Below are 19,332 nucleotides of genomic sequence, written 5' to 3'. Positions count from 1 at the left end.
TGCTTATATGCTAAAGATTTCAAACAATTTGTATAAGGCTGAAAAAATTAAGAACATTTTCATGTTGAACAGAACTGTAGATGATACAACTCTGTTGAGGTAACTGAGAATGCACATAGCCTCAAGAATGAACTTTGGTTTTCCCATCTGAATTTACATGCCCAAGTCATAAGGCAAATTATTCAGTAACTGTATGAAATAAATGTAAATTTTTGTTTTTTTTTTGTAAAAGCTCCACTCAAATGAACAGAAAATGTGTTTCATGATCATAAAAATAATGCTATATGCTTACAATTTACTGCTGAAAGCTAAAAATCTTAGATGCTCTTTGTATTATTTTATAAAAATAATTTTTACAGAGTATATCACTGAAGAGACACCATCTGAGATCCAGTTTATAGCTCAGATTTGTGGAAAAATGGGTCAACGTTCAGTAGAAAAAAAGTTGTAAATTCAGCTTCTTTTATTATAAAGTTTTAAAATTACATTACCCATCTATTTGACTGGAAAGAAGACAGTTACAGCATAAATGAAGCAGAATGAAGCTTATAAAATATGAAAGTTGTTAAGTAAAGAATATGACAAAGTGCATTTTGGAACCACCAGTGGTCTCAAGGAGTTAAGAAGTTTGAAAATGCGTCCAACTGAAAGAGCAAATCAGAGAGTAATTCTCGCTGATCAAATATACTTTACATTGTGAATAAACCACTAGTTCACATTTTGCTGTCTGTCTTCAATGTACACTGTAAGTTATTATTGAATAACAGTTAAAATGACAAGTAATAACAAACGCCTAGCTTGAAAATGAGCCACTTCTGCTGCTAAGTTTCTGATGCAGACTTTTTCTTAAGACCTTTCTCAAGTACAAATTGAAAATATTTAGGAAGATATTAGTGAATGAGGCCCAATGATCATAAAATGTGCCTCATTCACCAACCATTCTTAAGAAGAAATTTCTTATTGAAACCCACTTTCGCAGTTTTCATGAAGATTCTGACATTCACCAGTGTTTTCTTATTTGGGGTTTGTTCTCAGGTCAGAACAGAATCTACACACACTCAAGAGCACAAAGGTGCGAACAGTTCTGTGGTTTAAGAAAATGTCATGATCCAACATGTTCCAACATAGACTTTTTCTGAGGACCTTTCTCAAGAACACATTTCACAACAAACTTGAAAAGAATGAGGACCAACGTTCTTAAACGCAATTCTCATAAACACCCCAAGAAGTTCTCAAGTATTCTCTTAAGAAAGTCTTATTCATTTTCTTAAGAAAGTCTTAATTGCAGGTTGTTTGTCCTGTAAATCATAAATATTATTTTACATTTTACAGATTGTGCCTGCAAAGCACAGCAAAAGGAAAAAAAAATCAAACCAAACATTTAAAATATCTGTCAAGCTTGACCTAGAAGATTGTAAGGGAAACAGCCAGGCATTTACTCTGTCTAATTTTATAGTCTAAGACAAGTTTGGGACTGTTATAAGGTTTAGAAAATATTTAAGTATTTCTTAAGTATAAATATTTCTCAAGTATGTAGTTAAGAATAAAAGCACATTTAAGAAGATTTTCTTTCTCAAGACACTGTGTTTCCATATTTGGACAATTACTGCTTCACCATTACCACTAATGTTTTTTTAACAATTAAAACCACCTAGAATAAACAGTATCGGAGGTAATAATACTACTGTCTTAACATGAACCTCTTGAACTCATCTCAACTCCAAGATGATCTCCAAAAGAAACATTAACTCTAAATGACATGAAAACAGTACTCTATGGCATTCAAAATACAGTGCAAACAAATATTACAATGAACTAATAACATTCTAGAAGGTTTATGGGGCAAATGAGGACCGTCAACCACTCTGCCATGAATGTGTTTATTCTACAGCTGCTGGATGTTTGTTATATATTCACACCTTTCCAAATGGAATCACTGGTTTGTATCTTACAATACCTTTTACATTTACTAGACGGGGTTTTATCATTATATGAAAGAACTTAATATAGCTTGGAAAGCAACAGTGTACTATTCCAAAGTGACATAAATTAGGGGGTGTTTTCAGTGTTTTATTCTTATTTTATTTCTCTGCTAGTCCTGATAAGACAGCATCTTCCTATAACTTCTTTTCTCTCTTGGCTTTTAAAATACAACAAATACAAGCAAAGGCAGAGAAATATAATTCCCTGAATCTGAATGGTGATGTGACTCATTTTTATAGGATCAATGATGTTGTGTTAGGGATGCATCCTCCTTATTGATTCCCAAACTAATTGAAATGCCTATGGATGCGCAACAAATCAATGGATCTTGAATGAGTGTGGTTGGCTGTAATCGAGGCTCTTAAATGAGCTGTGTGAAGGCTCAGCAGCTGCAACAAAAGGCTTTTTTGAAAAGCATCATCATTTGAAATCCCAAAGCACACATAAAAGGGACTCGTGTGCGACTTCATTATACCTCACTATGCTCGTTACTGAGTCACAGCATTGTGGAGGCTGTGGTTGAGTAATCACATTGTTGAAGGCTGATTCAATTCACTTCTAACAGTAAGTTACCAGTGTGATAATAGACAGTTTGTGACTCCCATGCAGATGATTTGTTTGGCATTTTCTCATGGATTAAATCAATGAAGATTTAAAAATGCGTCTTGGTTTTGGTTCAGTGTAAATATATAGCGGACAGAGAAGAAAAGACAGTGTAGCATCCCTCCCGCAGCATGTCTGAATAATGTGTCTTCTTCAACAATAGCACTGACAGAATGTGAGTGGTTGTGTTTGTGTGTGTGTAAGAGAGAGAAAGAAGAAGACAGAAAAAAATATGAACAAGAACATCTCACTAGTTCAATGTATTTCAGAGAGTTTGAGTACTGAGGGACTATATATCAGCCGCTATAAAGAGTTGAGAAATAAAAAGCTAACCAAGACTGAGCTGATGTCTTTCTGTCTATGGAAGAGACTCTGTCCTTTTAGTTAGAAGGAAAGAAAGAAAGAAACAAACCGACACTTCCCCATACTGTAAGACATTCAATTAAATTCAATACTGTAAAATATTGTAAAAATCAAATATCTACAGTACTGTGAAAAAGTCAGAGACCACCTTTCATTATTTTATTTCTAGTCAATTGACATTAAGTAGGGTTATTGATTTTTCGGGAGACATTTCTGAAGACTTTAGATATAAGATGATTGTATAAGTAAGTGGAAAGCCAAAGGAAAACAAATTAAAAAATAAAAAACAGAAGCTCCAAAAATTCATTAAAATATACATAGAAAATGTGACTCTTAACAACCATACAAGACCTGGCAGACCACCAACACTGTCACAACCAGATAAACAGTACTTAAAGATTTCATAATGAAAGACGGGAGAAAATTAAACTCCACTTTTGCTTCAGATCTGAAAAGTAAATCATGCGTTTCTGTCCATTCTTCCACTGCGATGGCTCAACGCTATGAGTCTGAAAGGATATGTAGCTGTCAAGAGGCCGTGACTGAGAAAAGCAAACAAAAAAGAAAATCATTTGCAACTCAAACAATAAGCTGCTGGTGTTTTCAGAACAATGGGCTGACCACCACAGAGTCTAGACCTCAACATCACTGAATGAGTTTGGGATTATTTGGATTGTCAGAAGCAGAAAATGCAAACTTTGGAGGTGTGGAAAAATAGTAAATAGTAAATCTCATGAAAACAATGGAAGCTGTGATAAAAGCAAAGTGTGGACACAACAAATAAAACTCTGGTTTGGAACTCTTGACACACAACGCAGTTTGACCAGTCAAATCGGATTCCCTGTGGGTTTTTACTTCCTTACTTTATATATTTATTTATTTTAGCCATTTGGTGTGCAGCGCTTCTTTATGTCAGAAAGTACAACAAGAAAATCATATTTTTGCCTGTCCTGCCCTAGTCAGCATATCCATACCTGCATTATTACAACCAGTGTAGATAGGTGACTAACTATGACCACAGTCTGACCATACAAATAGGATGTGGTCACTCAATCTAAAAATCAGGTTTAAGAAACAAATCCGATTTGCCCTCCTGTGTGAACAAAGCTAGAAAAGACTTATTAAATCTCAACAGTTAGGAAGAATTGTCTTACCATCTTACAATCGTGTCTCTGTTAAGGCCTTAATATATTATGCTTCTATCTGAGATTTGGTGCATCAAAGCCTTGACATTCTAGCCTGCAAAAAATGTAAGGCAATGCAATATATGTACATTTATAGTTTAACACGGTCTGCAGTGGCACTTAAAATTAATATTGTCAGAATCCTGGGATGTTCATGGGATGTTTTTTCAAAACACAGTCTAGAAAGTTAAAAAAGCACCAAATGACATCGCATTTGACCATATTAAACTTTAAAAATTAATATGAAAAACTTTTTAACATTAAGTATGAAATGAGGCCCAGACCTTTTGTCCTTGTTGAACTATATCCAGCTGAATTAAAACATGGCCTTATGCAAAGGCTTATAGCTCTACTGAGAGCTGCCTGTAAAGTGCTCTGAAAGCATTTAACACCTAGAGAGTGAAAGAGAGTGAAGAGCAACCCTGTCTATAAAAGAGCTCTGGAAATGGAATTTAATTGAAGCGCACTGACACTCAGAGCCCTGATTCTCAGAGGAATTTGATTTCTGTGTGCTTCTTTATTAAATACTGCCCTGAGTCAGCAAGCATTAAAACAAGATTAAATGGTTGATCTCTATCTTGTGAGGTCTATATGTCTGCCTAAGCATTTTTACTTGGATATGAATTCCTTTCATTTTTAACTTATTTCCCAAATTAATGCTTACTGAGTGTTGGGGCTGAGCTGCAGCAAACATTAGTAGTTTTGTTATTCTTTGGCTTAGTTGCAACTTGTCTACCTAGCTGCTTTTGTTCTCAGGATATTTTAATGTGCTTCTTCCGAGACACATTAAGCCAGCTATTGCAACAAAACTGGGCAGCTCAGTGTGCTTGGAGGAGAGTGCTAACTGCCAAATCTGTCAGCTAAGAGATGCTCATGTGGGCTAGCACTGCGCTGAGTGATGTGGAAAGGGACGTCAATCTTACCCACTTGGTTTCCTTCAATTATGGCAGGTAAAACCTTATTTTCTCTGGTGGGCCTTCCATTATTAAAATAACCAGAGAAATTCACTATTTTTTTACTCTTTTTAGTAAACTTAGTAGAACATGGCTATTTTAGTGTCTACTACACACATAAAAAGATGGTTCTTCAAGGGTTGTTTAATAAAATCAATGGTACTATTTAGAACCATGAATTCTATATAGAACCATTAATGCTTAAATGTTTTTTGCATGGTGAAATCGTTCTTCAGATTAATGGAGAATGTGTTCTCTTTTCAGGCAGTCAGATTTGTTGGCCCTTTTAGCTCCCAAACATCTCTTCATTCAGCAGCATGTTTATTTATTTATTTTTTTGTTTCTAAAATTTGCCAAGTTAGTAAGATTATCCATCATTTATTTTTAAATGAAACCTTCTGCAATTTGCAAAACACATGAATTTTACATGTGAATAAACACACTTTTTTACACACTTCTCATATATTTCAAAAGTTTATCAGGTGAAAAAAAAACGTGTGATCGCATGTGTTTAGTTGTACTGTCTTTACTTAACTTGTGCTGTGTTTACTTGTGCTCTCTGTCTCAGGGTAAGGTGGACCAGTTGAGTGCTTTGCCTCTGTCTGAGTTAATTGGAAACTAATAATAAAAACTATAATTTTTGAACATCAGCATCACCTTCCAGCAGAATAAAACAGCCCTTTCTTTACAAGTAAAATCTGTTTTCTGCTGGTCGAGGATTTTGTGACCCTTTCCATGGCGGCTTAACTGGGTATCATTTGTACGTCAATGTTCATTCAAACATCCCTTAAAGGCAGATCAGAATGTTATTATTATTATTTTTATTATTATTATGTTTTTATTTAATAATAAAAAGGGACAAATGTTGTTTGGTTCAACCATCATTTGCTACTAATTATGAAACACACACACACACACACACACACACACTCACACACACATTATCTAAGCCACTTATCCTTCTGGGTCATGGGTGCTGGAGCTAATCCCAGTGGGCATTGGGTGGAAGGCAGGAAACACCCTGGACAGGTCACCAGTCCATCACAGTATTTTGAAATATAATATGATTAATATTAATTAATTACAAATTTCCAGTCATGACTCAGTCTTGACTTAGTCTTGACTACAGCACTAGTGTCCACTGTTTGTACTCCATGCTTAAATGGATAAGATGGATCTGTGTTCTTTTGTGAATACTCCTCAGATCAGCAGCGTGATCTGTTCAGACTGATATAGGCCACATTAAAAAGATACGACCAAACAACAAAATCAGGTTTGCATGGTAAATCAGATTTGACACACTTTTACCTTCAGCCCGAATGCAGCCTTCAACAACTGTGCCGCGTAATCTGTATATGGTCTTAAGGAAATTGTTCCATATAAACAATGCACAGAAAGCAGAAGGGTTTGCAGTTTGTTCATTAGAAATAAAACACATTTTGTTAACTGATTTACGACTGTTATAAAAATATAATGAACAATATAAAAAGAACCTTTCTTTTTCTGTTTCTTTGTGCTTTCACACACCACAGCAAGTCTGCTTTTCTAAATAAAATACTGCCTACACAGAAAACACTTCTGATAATGTGCTCAGCTGTCTCGGCCTGTCACATAGAGATGCGTTCATCAGCATAGCTACTTTGTGAATATGAAATGGATTCCACTGAGTGAAGGAAAACTGATCAGAAACTGCGGCACAAGCAGACATGCACCTGCGGTCAAATATGACTGCATCAAAAATGAACCATTTATGGAAAGAAAGAGCTACAAATGTAGGAAGGTTCCTTCTCAATCTGAAAACATGGTGTATACTGTGCCCGATTATTAATGGCAATAGTTGATTAGCTGAGTGTTTTATAGGCTTGTTTTATATTCATAAATAAAATTCTTGTGCCCAAACAAGCATGCAGTGTCTGTCAACCTCAGTTCAGTGATTCAGTGAAGCAGTCGCCAGGGAAATACACAAAGTGATCGAAGGGTGATTCACTAGAATACAAACACACTAGGTCATTCTATTTGGTTTCAGAAGCCCAGTAGCCACGGCTTAGAGTTTGCACTATTTAAAACATACTTTTGACACGCTGATTCATCAGACTATTTAATTAAGCTTGTAGCGCTTCACTTCATTGATTCCTTTTTGAAGTCAGTGCAAATGACTTCTGTGAGAGACTTCAGCTTCAGAATGAATATATGTAATGATCAACAGAGCTTTTGATTCAACTCTTGAAGGGGTTGATAATTAGCTGATAAGCAGAATCAGCTGTGTTAGAGCAGGGGAAAATGAAAATGTGTAGGTTCCCAGGACTGAGCTGAAAATCTAAAGGTTAATAACCAGCTAACAGACATTTTTCAGCATTTACTCAGTGAAATTCAGTGTTTGAGTATTATTTGACTTCTGGTTTCCTTGAATTATGTTTGCCTTGCATGTGAAACATGTTTATATTCCACAAGTATGCCATGAAATAATAATCATGAAGAAGACAGACATGAATATAAATTATTAGAAATTAGTCTCAGGAGAAAACATCAAAAGTAGATATATTAGGGGTTCTTCATGGGTATGATTTGAACCACTGGAATGTTTAAATGGTTCTTTGCAATAATGCTCCATAATGAAGGGCTGTTGTATATGGTTCTTTAAAGGACCATGTAAAAAAGGGGTTTACATAACTGTGTAAAAGTCAGAGACCATCCATCATTTACTTGTTCCAGTCAAAACAGCAAAAACATATGTTTAATAGAAAACAACTCAACAGCTAAATATAATACCAAATATTTCAGTATTCAGTGTGTCCACTCTTTGTCTTTATTACAGCTTCCATTCTTGTCAGGAGACTTTGCTTTCAGTTTTGCAAAGATATCTGCAGGGATATTTTTCCACACCTCCAAAATTCAGTCTTAGAAGTTGGTTGCATTTTCTGCTTCTCACAATCCAAGTAATCTCAAACACACTGCTAGTCAGTCTATTGTTCTGAGAACACCAGCAGCTTCTTTATTTGATTTGCAAATTGTTGTTGTCCAAAGAAAACCATGTATCTCCATTTTTGTAAATTTTTTGTTTTCTACATCATTTCAACACACCAGTTGTCCTTTATGTGCAAAAATGTCATGCTGCATGGACCAATAGAAATGCTCTAAAATCACTTGGAACAAAATCTTTTTACATTGACATGCATTGAAAGGTAAGAGTGTTTTGCCTTCTCCTGTAAAGTTACTATTTTAGAGATACTTGTTTTTCATTGGACAGCAACAAAATGTTCTTCTTTTTTGTATATTTCCTTTTCCCAGTAAGGGCTTCTTGACAGCTACACATCCTTTCAGACACATTGTGTTGAGTTGTCTTCTCACAGTGGAAGGATGGACAGTAACACAGTGAGAGTTTTGGTGATCTAACAGATCTTGCATAGTTGTTAGGAGTCCTACTTTCTCTTTATCGTTTACTATTTTTTATGTTGTGAAAACTTTTACTTCCCCCGAATTCTTTATGTAGGAGGAATATTTTATAGCTAACCATCTCAGAAACATCTCGTGAAAAATGAATTTGAGCTTAGTGGCTATTTTGAACCTTTTTGGGAAGACTGTACTGTACCTTGGTTGGAGCTATTGGAAGGGAAGCGGTCAGACTTCTTGAGAGTTCTGAAGTGGACAAGATTGCTGGCCTGGCTCTCTCCATACAAGCCAATAGACTGGACCTGGACTATGTAGTCTGTCTCCTCCTCCAGGTCCCAAAGCACACAGGCCCTGCTAGTGGTGTTGACCTCTCGGATAAACCGCTGCATGTGGCCATCCTGCCTCTGAAACAGCAGTAAACGCAGAGGCCCTTAATCAGCGTTTTTCTATCTTGCTTTACTGTTAGTTCTAATCATGTAGAAACCACCTTTTTTATCTCGTTACCAAGATCGGAACACCTCACTCTATTAGGAGAAAAAACTTTAGGCTTCCTGCCAGCTTGGCTGAAGGTTTTACATTTACTGAGATTGAATCTGGTAAGCTAAAGTACCCACGGGTGTCAGCTATTCTCCACCCCCTTCACTTTTGTTGAGAAATGCTTGGAAAAAGGAAAGGTTACTGCGGCTATTAGAGTTTAGGACTGAGCAGGTCTTGCATACTTATTCTTTTAAGATTTACTGCCTGCAACACATAATGGCACTTAAAAGCATTTTTTTCTGCTTAATGCACTATAATTGCATGTTTAGAGCCTCCAAAGAAAGTTATCTTTAAAGCCTAATGTACACAATGGAGCTTTTTCACTTCAGCATTGCATTTAACTAAATGCCTCACATTTGTGGATACAGCACAGTTCTCTAAATGGGTCCGAGACACTTCAGTCTACATCCTACACCCTGAGGCAGCCAGTAGGTGTGGAGGAGTGTGATGGAGGTTCTCATTAAGTTCTTCAGTAATGAATAATACATTGATCCAAAAACACAGCTCACAAAGCTATTACTGGAGCTAGAGACAGCCTGTTGCATAACATGATGTACAGTTATATCTGTGATTGGTTGGATGTGAAATGCATTCTGTCACTTAGAGAGAATGAATAGTGCTTGAACAATGCATTGGGCTATGTAAGCATCTATGATAATCTTTAAAATAAAGCAGTGACAGGTTTACAGACCATGCCAAACATTTCTATGTCCCAGAACATTCCACCATATTTCAAACACCAAAGAGCACAAACACAGAAATCAGTCAATCATAATCCGTCAGCGATGTATATAAATGAATAAATAATAAAAAAGTGTCATGTAGGTTTCAGATATATGTCGGCCAAGCGACATACTGCAGAATACTTTTTAGTGTCATTCTTTATACTTCATGTACTTCAGAATACTAGAACATTCTGCATGACTGATAATCTGCTTATATGGAGAACTGTTCCCTGTCTGTGAAGTAGTAATGGGCAATATATTGTACGAATTTGCACATGAATTCAGATGTTTATTTATTTATGCTACATGTCCAAAAGTGTCCAGCCAGCTCTTCCAATTAGTAAATCCAGCTACTTTAAGCTGCACCCATTGCTGACACAGATACTCAACTGCCAGGGTTGGGATAGCTACTGAAAAATGTTGAGGCTGAATGTTGCTGAAGTTTAACAAAGGACCCTGAATGTCATGTCTGTACAGATCTTGCTGAAATGTTTAAATTGGAGCAGTTTTCTTTCAACAGCTGACAATGCTTTGCACAAAATTGTTTGGTTTGTATCTGGTTATTTTTGTTGATTTCTGTTAGGAAAAACCTGGAATGATTGACTTCTCCTTTACTTAATTTACATTTTTGTTGGATATCACCCTTTTGGTTGTGTAAGTACTTTCCCAAAATTTGTAGCCAGCTACAATTTAGCTACTTTTCCAGAAAAAGTAGTGGCTACTTTTTAGTTACTTTTTGAAAAGTAGTGTGCTACTTTTTAGCTACTTTCAAAGCGTGACTGTCAGAATGTTTGTGAATCTCCACCTGACACACCAAACAAGCCTGATACTGTGAACAAGACACTGCATTTAATCATGTGCCAGAAAGAAATATACAATTGAAAAGCTGCAAATATACAAAAAGATCACCAAAAAGTAAGCTTAAGTGTAACCAACATTCAAACTTAGACAACCAAAAGTATGATATCCAACAAAAATGTAGATTAAGTAAAGGCAAAGTCAATCATTCCAGGTTTTTCCTAACAAAAATCAACAAAAATAACTGGATACAAACCAAACAATTTTGTGCAAAGCACTGTCAACTGTTGAAAGAAAACTGCTCCAATTTAAACATTTCAGCAAGATCTGTACAGACATGACATTCAGAGTCCTTTGTTAAACTTCAACAACACTTCAGCCTCAAAATTTTTATCAGTGACCCTGGCTCTGCGGAGTACTATTAGTAATAGTCTATTACGAAAATGTTTCTTCCACTTTAGCTAAGGCAGTGGTCAGCAACACGCAGCTCTTTCACTGCCCTGTTACGGCTCCACAGCAGAACTAGATTTTTAAGTAAAATAACAATCATCCTTTGCAGTAAAATAAAGCTCTGCTGATCATTCTAACACAGTTTTAACAATAAATGGTCTTAAACGCTGGAATTAACGTAGAACTGCTAACAGGGCCGTAACTAGGATCAGAATTTTTGTGAGGTCAATTTTGCAGAAATGTTACTTACATCTGATTGTGATTAAAATAACTACCAAATTTGAGTATTACAGCAACAATAAGTTTCTCCCTTTGTTTTTTTTTATTCAATCACTGCTCCTTTTTTACCCATCTATAACTGTTATGCACCTTTTTCTTTCATTTGTTCCTTCTTCATCCCTCTGTTCTTCCATAAACTGCTATTAATGTTCCATAAACTTATTTGACTTCAATTGCCCTGTTTAGGTTTAATTAATCATTTCACTAATTAATCATTTAACTAAGTTTATTTTCAGCTAAAAAATACATTAAACCTAAATCATTTCATTTCATTTACCTCTCTCTATCTTTGCTTGTCTCTTTTGCATCTCTGTTTAATGTATCTACATTAACAGATGTTATAAAAAGGCTGTCTGTACCAAAGGCCAGCTAAAGGGAAAGGCAGTTACTCATATAGTTATTGAGACAAAATATAGTCTAATGTACCTGCTGATTTCTTAATGTTTGCTACATGATACTATACCTTCAATATGCTGGTTAACAGTGAGCTTTCTCATGTTGCTTGTAGTATGCTATGAGTAGGTAACACAATATAACTTTAATTTCACATCTAATCTCTAATATAGCCTACTATGGAGCCTGTAGCCGAAACTGAGCAATTACTGGAGCTCGACTAAAGCATGCTGATTTGGCTAGCCACATTACGAGCAGTCCAAGCAAAAAAAAAAAATGAAATATAGGGTTTTCATTTTACAATCTTGATGTGTTAATTGTGCTCATAAACTCTCAGCTAGCTGCATTTTTGCCATAGTGATGTTATGTGTTAGCTTATAGCATGTGTGCTGCATACCTGAACATCTCAAGAAGTCAAAGTTACTCTGGTTCTCTGGGCTGTGTAGCGTCTCGTACAGAGAGAAACAGAGCAGGCAGTTCAGTCTATGGCCGAGCCACAGCTGTACTGAGTTCAGCTGAGAACCTCTCACTGCTCGCTGTGTAGTTTCAACGCTTTTTGAATCTCATAAAACCCTGAGAAACTTCTGAGGAGCTCGGAGTCCTAACGCTAGGTACGAACATCACGGGCGCTGATTACTCAAGTAATTGCGGACAGCAACATTCAATAAGCGGTGATAGGAGGGTTGAGAAAATAACGCGGAGCTTGGCAGATTTTGACTGGCCATAATTCAGTGACAGCGCTCACAGAGAACTAATCGAATTTCATCTAAAAAAATGAGGCATAGTATTCTGTCCCCAGATTTAAGACGAACATCAATCATTTGGAGACGAATGGACTTATTTGCATTTATAATCACTCCAGCTGGTTTCCGGATACGTTCAATCTGCAACTAGAAACTGTCCAACACTAAGTCGTGAAGTCAGCTTCTCGTTCGAATTGTCCCGTTCCACCTTAAATGGCGCAGCAGTAACGTACATTCTGGCGCCTCATGCACCATTTAAGGGGGAACGGGACAATTCGCACAAGAAGCTGGTAAATGAAAATCGGACTTAAGCATTTTAAAGTTTCCTGACTGATGTGTGAGAGGAGCGGCTACAGCTGAGCTAAAGCTTAAAGCAGAGCAAAGTAAGTCTGCGTGTTCGTTTATATTATGTTTTTTAGCCTATACTAGCACATCAGCACACACTGAGACTTATTTACAGCCAAGATGGTAAAACGGATATAAAATGCTTCGTTTGACGACCCCCTACTAGGAAGGGGTGATCAGCGCGTGACCGTTTGCTCGAGCTGTTTGCGGCTCAGTCAGGATTGCACAATCGCCACCAGGCCAGATAACGACCATGTTCTGTGGTTCAGATTTTGCGCGGATTGCCTGAAACTTGTAGCGAAATTGTAGCGAAAATGATCGCTATAGCTACGCGAAAATTTGTAGGCGCTACAGCTATTAGCTACATTTCATAAAACTGTAGCGGCTACAACTATTAGCTACAAAAATTTGTAGCTAACTACAAAAAGTATCGCGCTGCTTAGCTACTCCCCCATCCCTGTCAACTGCACACAGACAGCTTTTATAATCTGCACAGAAAAGCAATAACAAGGAATGGGAAACTCTGGAGCAGCCACACATGAGCTTAAGGTCAGCTTTATGCCTTAGAGGGGTATAAAGACCCCAGCATAAGATTGTGGAGCAGTGAAACTGTGTCCTCTGAAGTGATGAAGCACCATCCAATACCTTTGGGATGAGTTGGATTGGAGTTTGTGATCCAGCACTAATTATCCAACATCATTGATGCTCTTGTGGCTGAATGCAATTCAAATCTTCACCTCAATATTCTAACATCTAGTGTAAAGCCTTCTCAAAAGAGTAGAGGCTGTTACTGAAGCAAAAGCAGGACAAACTCCCTATTTATACCCTCGATTTCAGAAGAAATATCGGAAGAGCAGGTGTCTACAAACTTTTGGACATAAAGTACATGAGAGTCAAATCTCATGTTCTCTGACTTCACTGGATTCATTCTCATTCATATTATTTTGAGCAATAATAGATATTATGTGTCTTGTTCAAAACCAGGCAAACAAAAACAAGGAAATAATGAACATCCCCCCAGGTTCTGCTGAAGATGAGTTATAGTCCTTACCTGTTGCAGGATCGAGAAGCCAATGATGATATCACCTTCTGGAACCTCCCAGTACACTGTTGCTGAGTCGGCTCTCAGGTTCATGACTGACACATTTACTGGGGCAGGGGGGCGGTCTAGGAAACAGAAGATAGGACCTTAGAGATTTCTGATCATTCCTTTTAAGTCATCATGAAACTTAATTTCATACAGTATCCAATTTGTAGGAATGTACCGTTTTACACTTTAACTGAAGGCGACCTACAAATAGACTTAATGCGTAACACATGCATAGACATTGAATAACATATTTATACAGCAATACTTTTTAATAGTATTTATGATATGCTTAATCACATGCCCTTAATCACAAGATAACATGTTTTATGAAGTAAATGACATGATATTGATAGAAGGAGCGAAACATGTGTTCCATTTACTACACTGTTATAAAGGATTGTTCCCAGGTAATGTAAAAATGGCCATATGTCATTTTTATAAATGATTTTGATGCCCTTGAACTTAGGTGATCATTTTCATACATATTTTCCTATTTGTGTGAATATAAATCATCAAAAGTAAAAGCAGTGTGTGTAAATACAGTTATGTTTTATTATTTAAATGAACAATTTCTGTTAAGGAGATCAGCTGCAGAGGTGAAAAACAGAATTAGTTGTTCATGTCTGTAGCTGCAAAGATCTCCTTAAATGAAACTGGACTTTTGTGCTTTAATTCATCTAGAAATATATAGAATTTACATTTTGTGTTATTAACTAGGCCTTAAAAGTTGTATTATTTGGGAATAATACTGCACAATAGTGTTATAAATGCAACAAATGTCCCAAATCACTTTAAACAAGGCCCCTATGTCAGTACAGTTTAATTTACCTCATAAGGCATCTTCTGTCATCTTGCAAATACTGTCATAACGTGCTGATGAATACTCAAGTGTTGCCTAATGATTATGTTGTTCAATGCTTACGCATGTGTTATGATGTCCCTATTAAGGTCACCTTCATATCAAATGTTACCAGATATTTGATGCCATCCATTCTGTTTGGGTATGGCACTATCTATAAATTCATAATTCATCACATCAAATCAGCAGCTTTAGCAGCAGCAAAGCTGAGTGGCTGCCAATGCCTAGAAAAAGTAGGCTATGGACGACCCTACAGCAATAAAAGACGTAATGAATAAACAGAAGTTGCCTGCCATATTAAGCTTGTCTGGCTTGTTACTATTTTCAGTATGTCTTGTTACTGTATTAAATGAAGAAACAATGCAAATTCCTGGAGGGGACAATAAACTATTTAATTGGCAGGGCCTTCTCAGTTTACAGTTACAGATCAATATTTAAAGGCTGAAAATATCCTCCTGACTGCAGGATGTGGTTTATTAATCCATTATTTCCATAACAAAGTAACATGTCAAGACTTCTATTAGATGAATTTCATTAGCGTCACGGACAAGCCATTACAATCCCTTGGAAAACAACAGGCATCCATAAGCTTGAAATATGTTGCAGTGCATTCATTTTTTATTTGTTTTCCTTCCCCAAAATATTTGGGGCCTTTGCCAAGAATGCTATCCAATCTGGCTGAGTGGCTTTGGAACGTAAAACATCCACGCGCTGCTATGTTCCGCCCTCCACTCGCACCACCACCACCATTCGATGAGCTGTCAGAGGTCAAAGAGCTTCTTTTAAATGCAATTTCAGTTAAACACCCCAAGATGTGTTACGGGACGTTAATCTCTGTTTCCCTTACAGCGAAACACTTCACTGCTTAAATAGAGGCTACAGTTTTTTTGATGGAGGTCTCAAGCATAAGCCTGCATATTTCTGCCTCCCTAATGGTGCTCTGTGCAAAGCCACGGCTTAAGTTCTGAGAGTGCTAAAGGTAAGAGACAGAGGCAAAATCAATTTTAAAACCTGTTACCCAAGGTTCAAGTGCATTTGTCTGTTCACATGAGTGTAAACGTCAGTCTTTGTTAAATGCTCTCGCTTTTTCGCTGCTGTTTTGCTCTCTGCTCGTTGAAAGGGTGGTTTGTTAGTATGCCATGGAAAGAGATAAGGAGAATATGGAATTCTGGATGTTCATAAATTTTGGATAGAAATATATATTTTTTGGACTGGAATTCAATCAAAACTTATCAGCCTGGATAAACTCAATAAACAATACAGAAGAAATTGAAAAGAAATGAGATTCAGGAGGAATGCACTCTCCACTGCTGCATTTTGGTTGGATTGCTTTCTGTGATAGAGCTTGATTGAATCCCGGGCACTGTGTCCTATGTTTTGTCTTTTTCTTTTTCTGTTTTCTCTCTTCTTTTTTTCCCTCTGCCGCTGGGTGCTCTATCATGATTTAGCAGGCAATAGACAAGCTAATTAGTCTCACAAAAGGCAAACTCCAAGGCAGGGAGCACACAGTGACAGATTCAATACCAGGGAGCATGCCTCTATTGCCAGGGCCAGGGAGAAAATAGAAAGTTGGTGAACTGGCCTGAACCATGTGTTTTAGCACTGGCATTTTTCAACAGCTCCTTCAAGCAGTGCACTAATGGACTTGTGTTTGTGTGGGTGACGGCAAAAAGGACAGAGCTGATTCTATTCCCCTGTGCAATCTGATTAGCTTGTGTCAACAAATGCGACTCTACTCTGCTGAATTATGTAACGGCTTGTTCTCAGATATATTTTGCTCATTATGCAATGATTTGAAACACAGAGGTCTGCACTTATTGTGTTTAGTGGAACTGCCAGCCTAAAGTGTGGTCATTTCCCAAGATAAACAAACAAGGAATATATGCAATGCAGACAGGATCCTAGTTCTGGTTAGTGTAGTTGCAAAGAAAGCTGCTGTTTTGTCTTTGACTCTTTTCCCTCATTTTACCAGCACTAAGAAGATTAACAGGAAAAAAAATGCTGCTGATCACCAGAATCAGATTAATTTGAAGGGACTTTCACCAATCTTCAAAATTTGGTCCAAAACGTAATTTGAAATCCATTCGCAGTGGAGAGTTACAGGCAGGGTGTTGTAAGGCAAAATAGTTCCCAAAGATTTTTTTTAAGTTGTACTGCTATTTTTGTTGTCAACAATGCATATAAAAGCTCAGAAGACCAGTGTAGGCTCAATTTGGATAAAATAAGTTAAATAAATAAAATGGCTATATTGTGACTCCTGGTTACTATCACCACCACTGTAAATTATTCAGTAGTCTCTAAGTTTCTGTGAAATCAACAATTTCACCTATGAATGATTTAATTCACATAATGAGTGTATTATGTAGACACAATCAGTGGAATTCCCCTTTATGCCTTTTTATTTCTCTTAATAGCAGTTAAGAATTAAAGAAGACTTAATTTTGCAAAAAGTCACACCTGAGATGATAATTTCAGCAGCACATGATTAACAGTGGAGATTTTAGTCTTTTATACATCTAGACAATTTTTGATTTGTGTGTCTCAAGAGATGCTATTGAGATTATCATGTTCCCCCAGGGTATTTTTAGTTTTTTGACTTCCATTAATGAAACAAGACAAATTAAGACAAAAGGTAGTTTTAAAACTTTTAAATACACTTGTATGACACTTTTAAGTATTGTATCATCAAACTTTTAAAAAGGTGTCACATGCAAGCACAAATGATCCTTTAAAGCAAAGGTGGGAAATACAAGTCCAGCACAGTTTGGTGATTTTCCTGATCTAGCACAAAAACTAAACCTGGTAATTTGCTGATAAGTTGAATTTAGGTGTGCTTGAGCAGGAACAACAACAAACTGTGCAGAAATCCAGCTCTCCAGGACCAGAGTTCCCTATCCCTGCTTTTCAGCAGTCCCATAGAAGAACCGCTTTTGGTTCCCTGAATAACCTGTCAATAGATGAAACCTTCCTCCGGGTACTCTGGTTTTCTCTCACAGTCCAAAGACATGCAGTTAGGCCGATTGGATATGCTAAATTGCCCCTGGGTGTGAGTGTGTGTGTCAATGTATATGTCTGTCTGGGATAGGCTCCGGCTACCCAGAGGGATAAGTGGCTTAGAAAGTGTGTGTGTGTGTGTGTGTGTGTGTGTTGTTTTTGTAGATGAGATGTGTGAATGTGAATAACCTTCAGAACCTAATGTTTAAAGAACTTCTACACAATGTGAAGATTCTATACTAATTAAAGATTTTTCTAAGAATTGCACCTCAAGCTAAATAACATTTGGTAAGCTTTGCTTTTCAGAGTCTATTTTGCTCACTGATCCAAAGATTTCTGGTCATTTATCAGGGAATATGAAATGAGATGGGTGAGAAAGGGCTTGAGATGTTGAAACGTGCTCTGTTTTGTTTGGGAGATTTAAGGAGCTCTAAAGGGGATTTCATCTTGGTTTGTGCTTTCCTGACCCAAATTCCACAACTCTGCAGTGTAATCTAGAGGAACCACCCTTAGTATCAGACCGCTAATCAATGCCTGATAATGGTACCAAGGGAGGTCAAGTGTGAGACAGTCAGTTGTCAATATCCCCTTTCAATCTATCATTATATACTGCAGGAAACAAGGTCAATTACACAGGAGTCCTGGCTACGCCTGTTGGTAACGGCTGTGTAAATTGGATGTAGAAAAAGGCTGACTGAATGAACTGGCTCGGCTCCACGGGTAATCATTAATGGGGATGCAAGGGACAGTTGTCATGTTGGTGGAGACCAACTGTGACATCAGAGCGTCCACGGGTCACATGAATAGCACCATCTGTTTTAATGAGGCAGAAAGTATGTGAGTATGTGTGTTAGAGAGGGTTGTAGGGAGGGCATGCTGCAGCCACAGTGATGGATATCTCAGTTCATTACAGGTCAAAAAAGAGGCAACGTGGAATTCACTGACCTCTAGTGCAATGTATCCCCAGCCATCACGGATAATTGCAGTTGGACATATATATTAGACATAGCTGAACACTATATGTGTGTCATGCCATCCACACAGGCCCAGCATCGTTGGCTTCCTCATCACTGGCACCTGCTTCCAATCATCAGTCAGCACATACACTCTGGACTCCCTTTTGCTAGTCTGGGAGGTCTCGCCAGGGTGTTTTCTGCTTGGACAGTCTAAACATTTGAATATCTGTTTTGCTTTTCCATTATTACAATTTAATATTTTTCCTAAGATTTTGGTCTTTCCTTTATTGGCGGTTGTTTATCACTCCTTCATTTCTGTTTTAATGTTATTACTGTTTTTTAACATCATCACATCATTTTGGAACCAAATGCACCCCCTGTTTACTATGGATGTTAAATTACATTTTGAACATTAGAATAATTTTAGACACAGTATAAACTGATGCATCTTTAATCATTAAAACTATTTTCTTGTTTGTGTCTACACTCCATAGCCTGGCTCTTCATGCACAGCTTACTGGGTGTTTGTCTTGCATTTGGTCATCTTGTCATTATTTATGATTTTGGATTGCCTACCTTGTAGCACCTGGCACTAACATTGACCTTAACCTCAACCCAAAACCCATTTCTAACGATAACCTCAGTCCTAAATCTAACCCTACCACTGTTGATAATCAGGGTTAGATT

General features: G+C 37.2%; 1 protein-coding gene across 1 annotated transcript in view; it reads right to left on the bottom strand.

Moving 5' to 3' along the window:
* The window catches only part of fndc4a (fibronectin type III domain containing 4a), a 37,518-nt gene that overhangs the window by 8,742 nt on the left and 9,444 nt on the right, over positions 1–19,332 (bottom strand). The window contains exons 2-3 of the mRNA XM_036581668.1: positions 13,798–13,913; positions 8,676–8,880 (exon numbers count right to left, since the gene is read on the bottom strand). Of these exons, the coding sequence (XP_036437561.1) occupies positions 8,676–8,880; positions 13,798–13,913 (321 nt within the window). The remainder of the gene's footprint in view (positions 1–8,675; positions 8,881–13,797; positions 13,914–19,332) is intronic.

This window comes from Colossoma macropomum, unplaced genomic scaffold (genome assembly GCF_904425465.1).
Source record: "Colossoma macropomum unplaced genomic scaffold, Colossoma_macropomum, whole genome shotgun sequence".
Lineage (NCBI taxonomy): Eukaryota > Metazoa > Chordata > Actinopteri > Characiformes > Serrasalmidae > Colossoma > Colossoma macropomum.
Note: the sequence above shows the minus strand (reverse complement) of the source record. Positions and strands in the feature narration are given on the sequence as shown.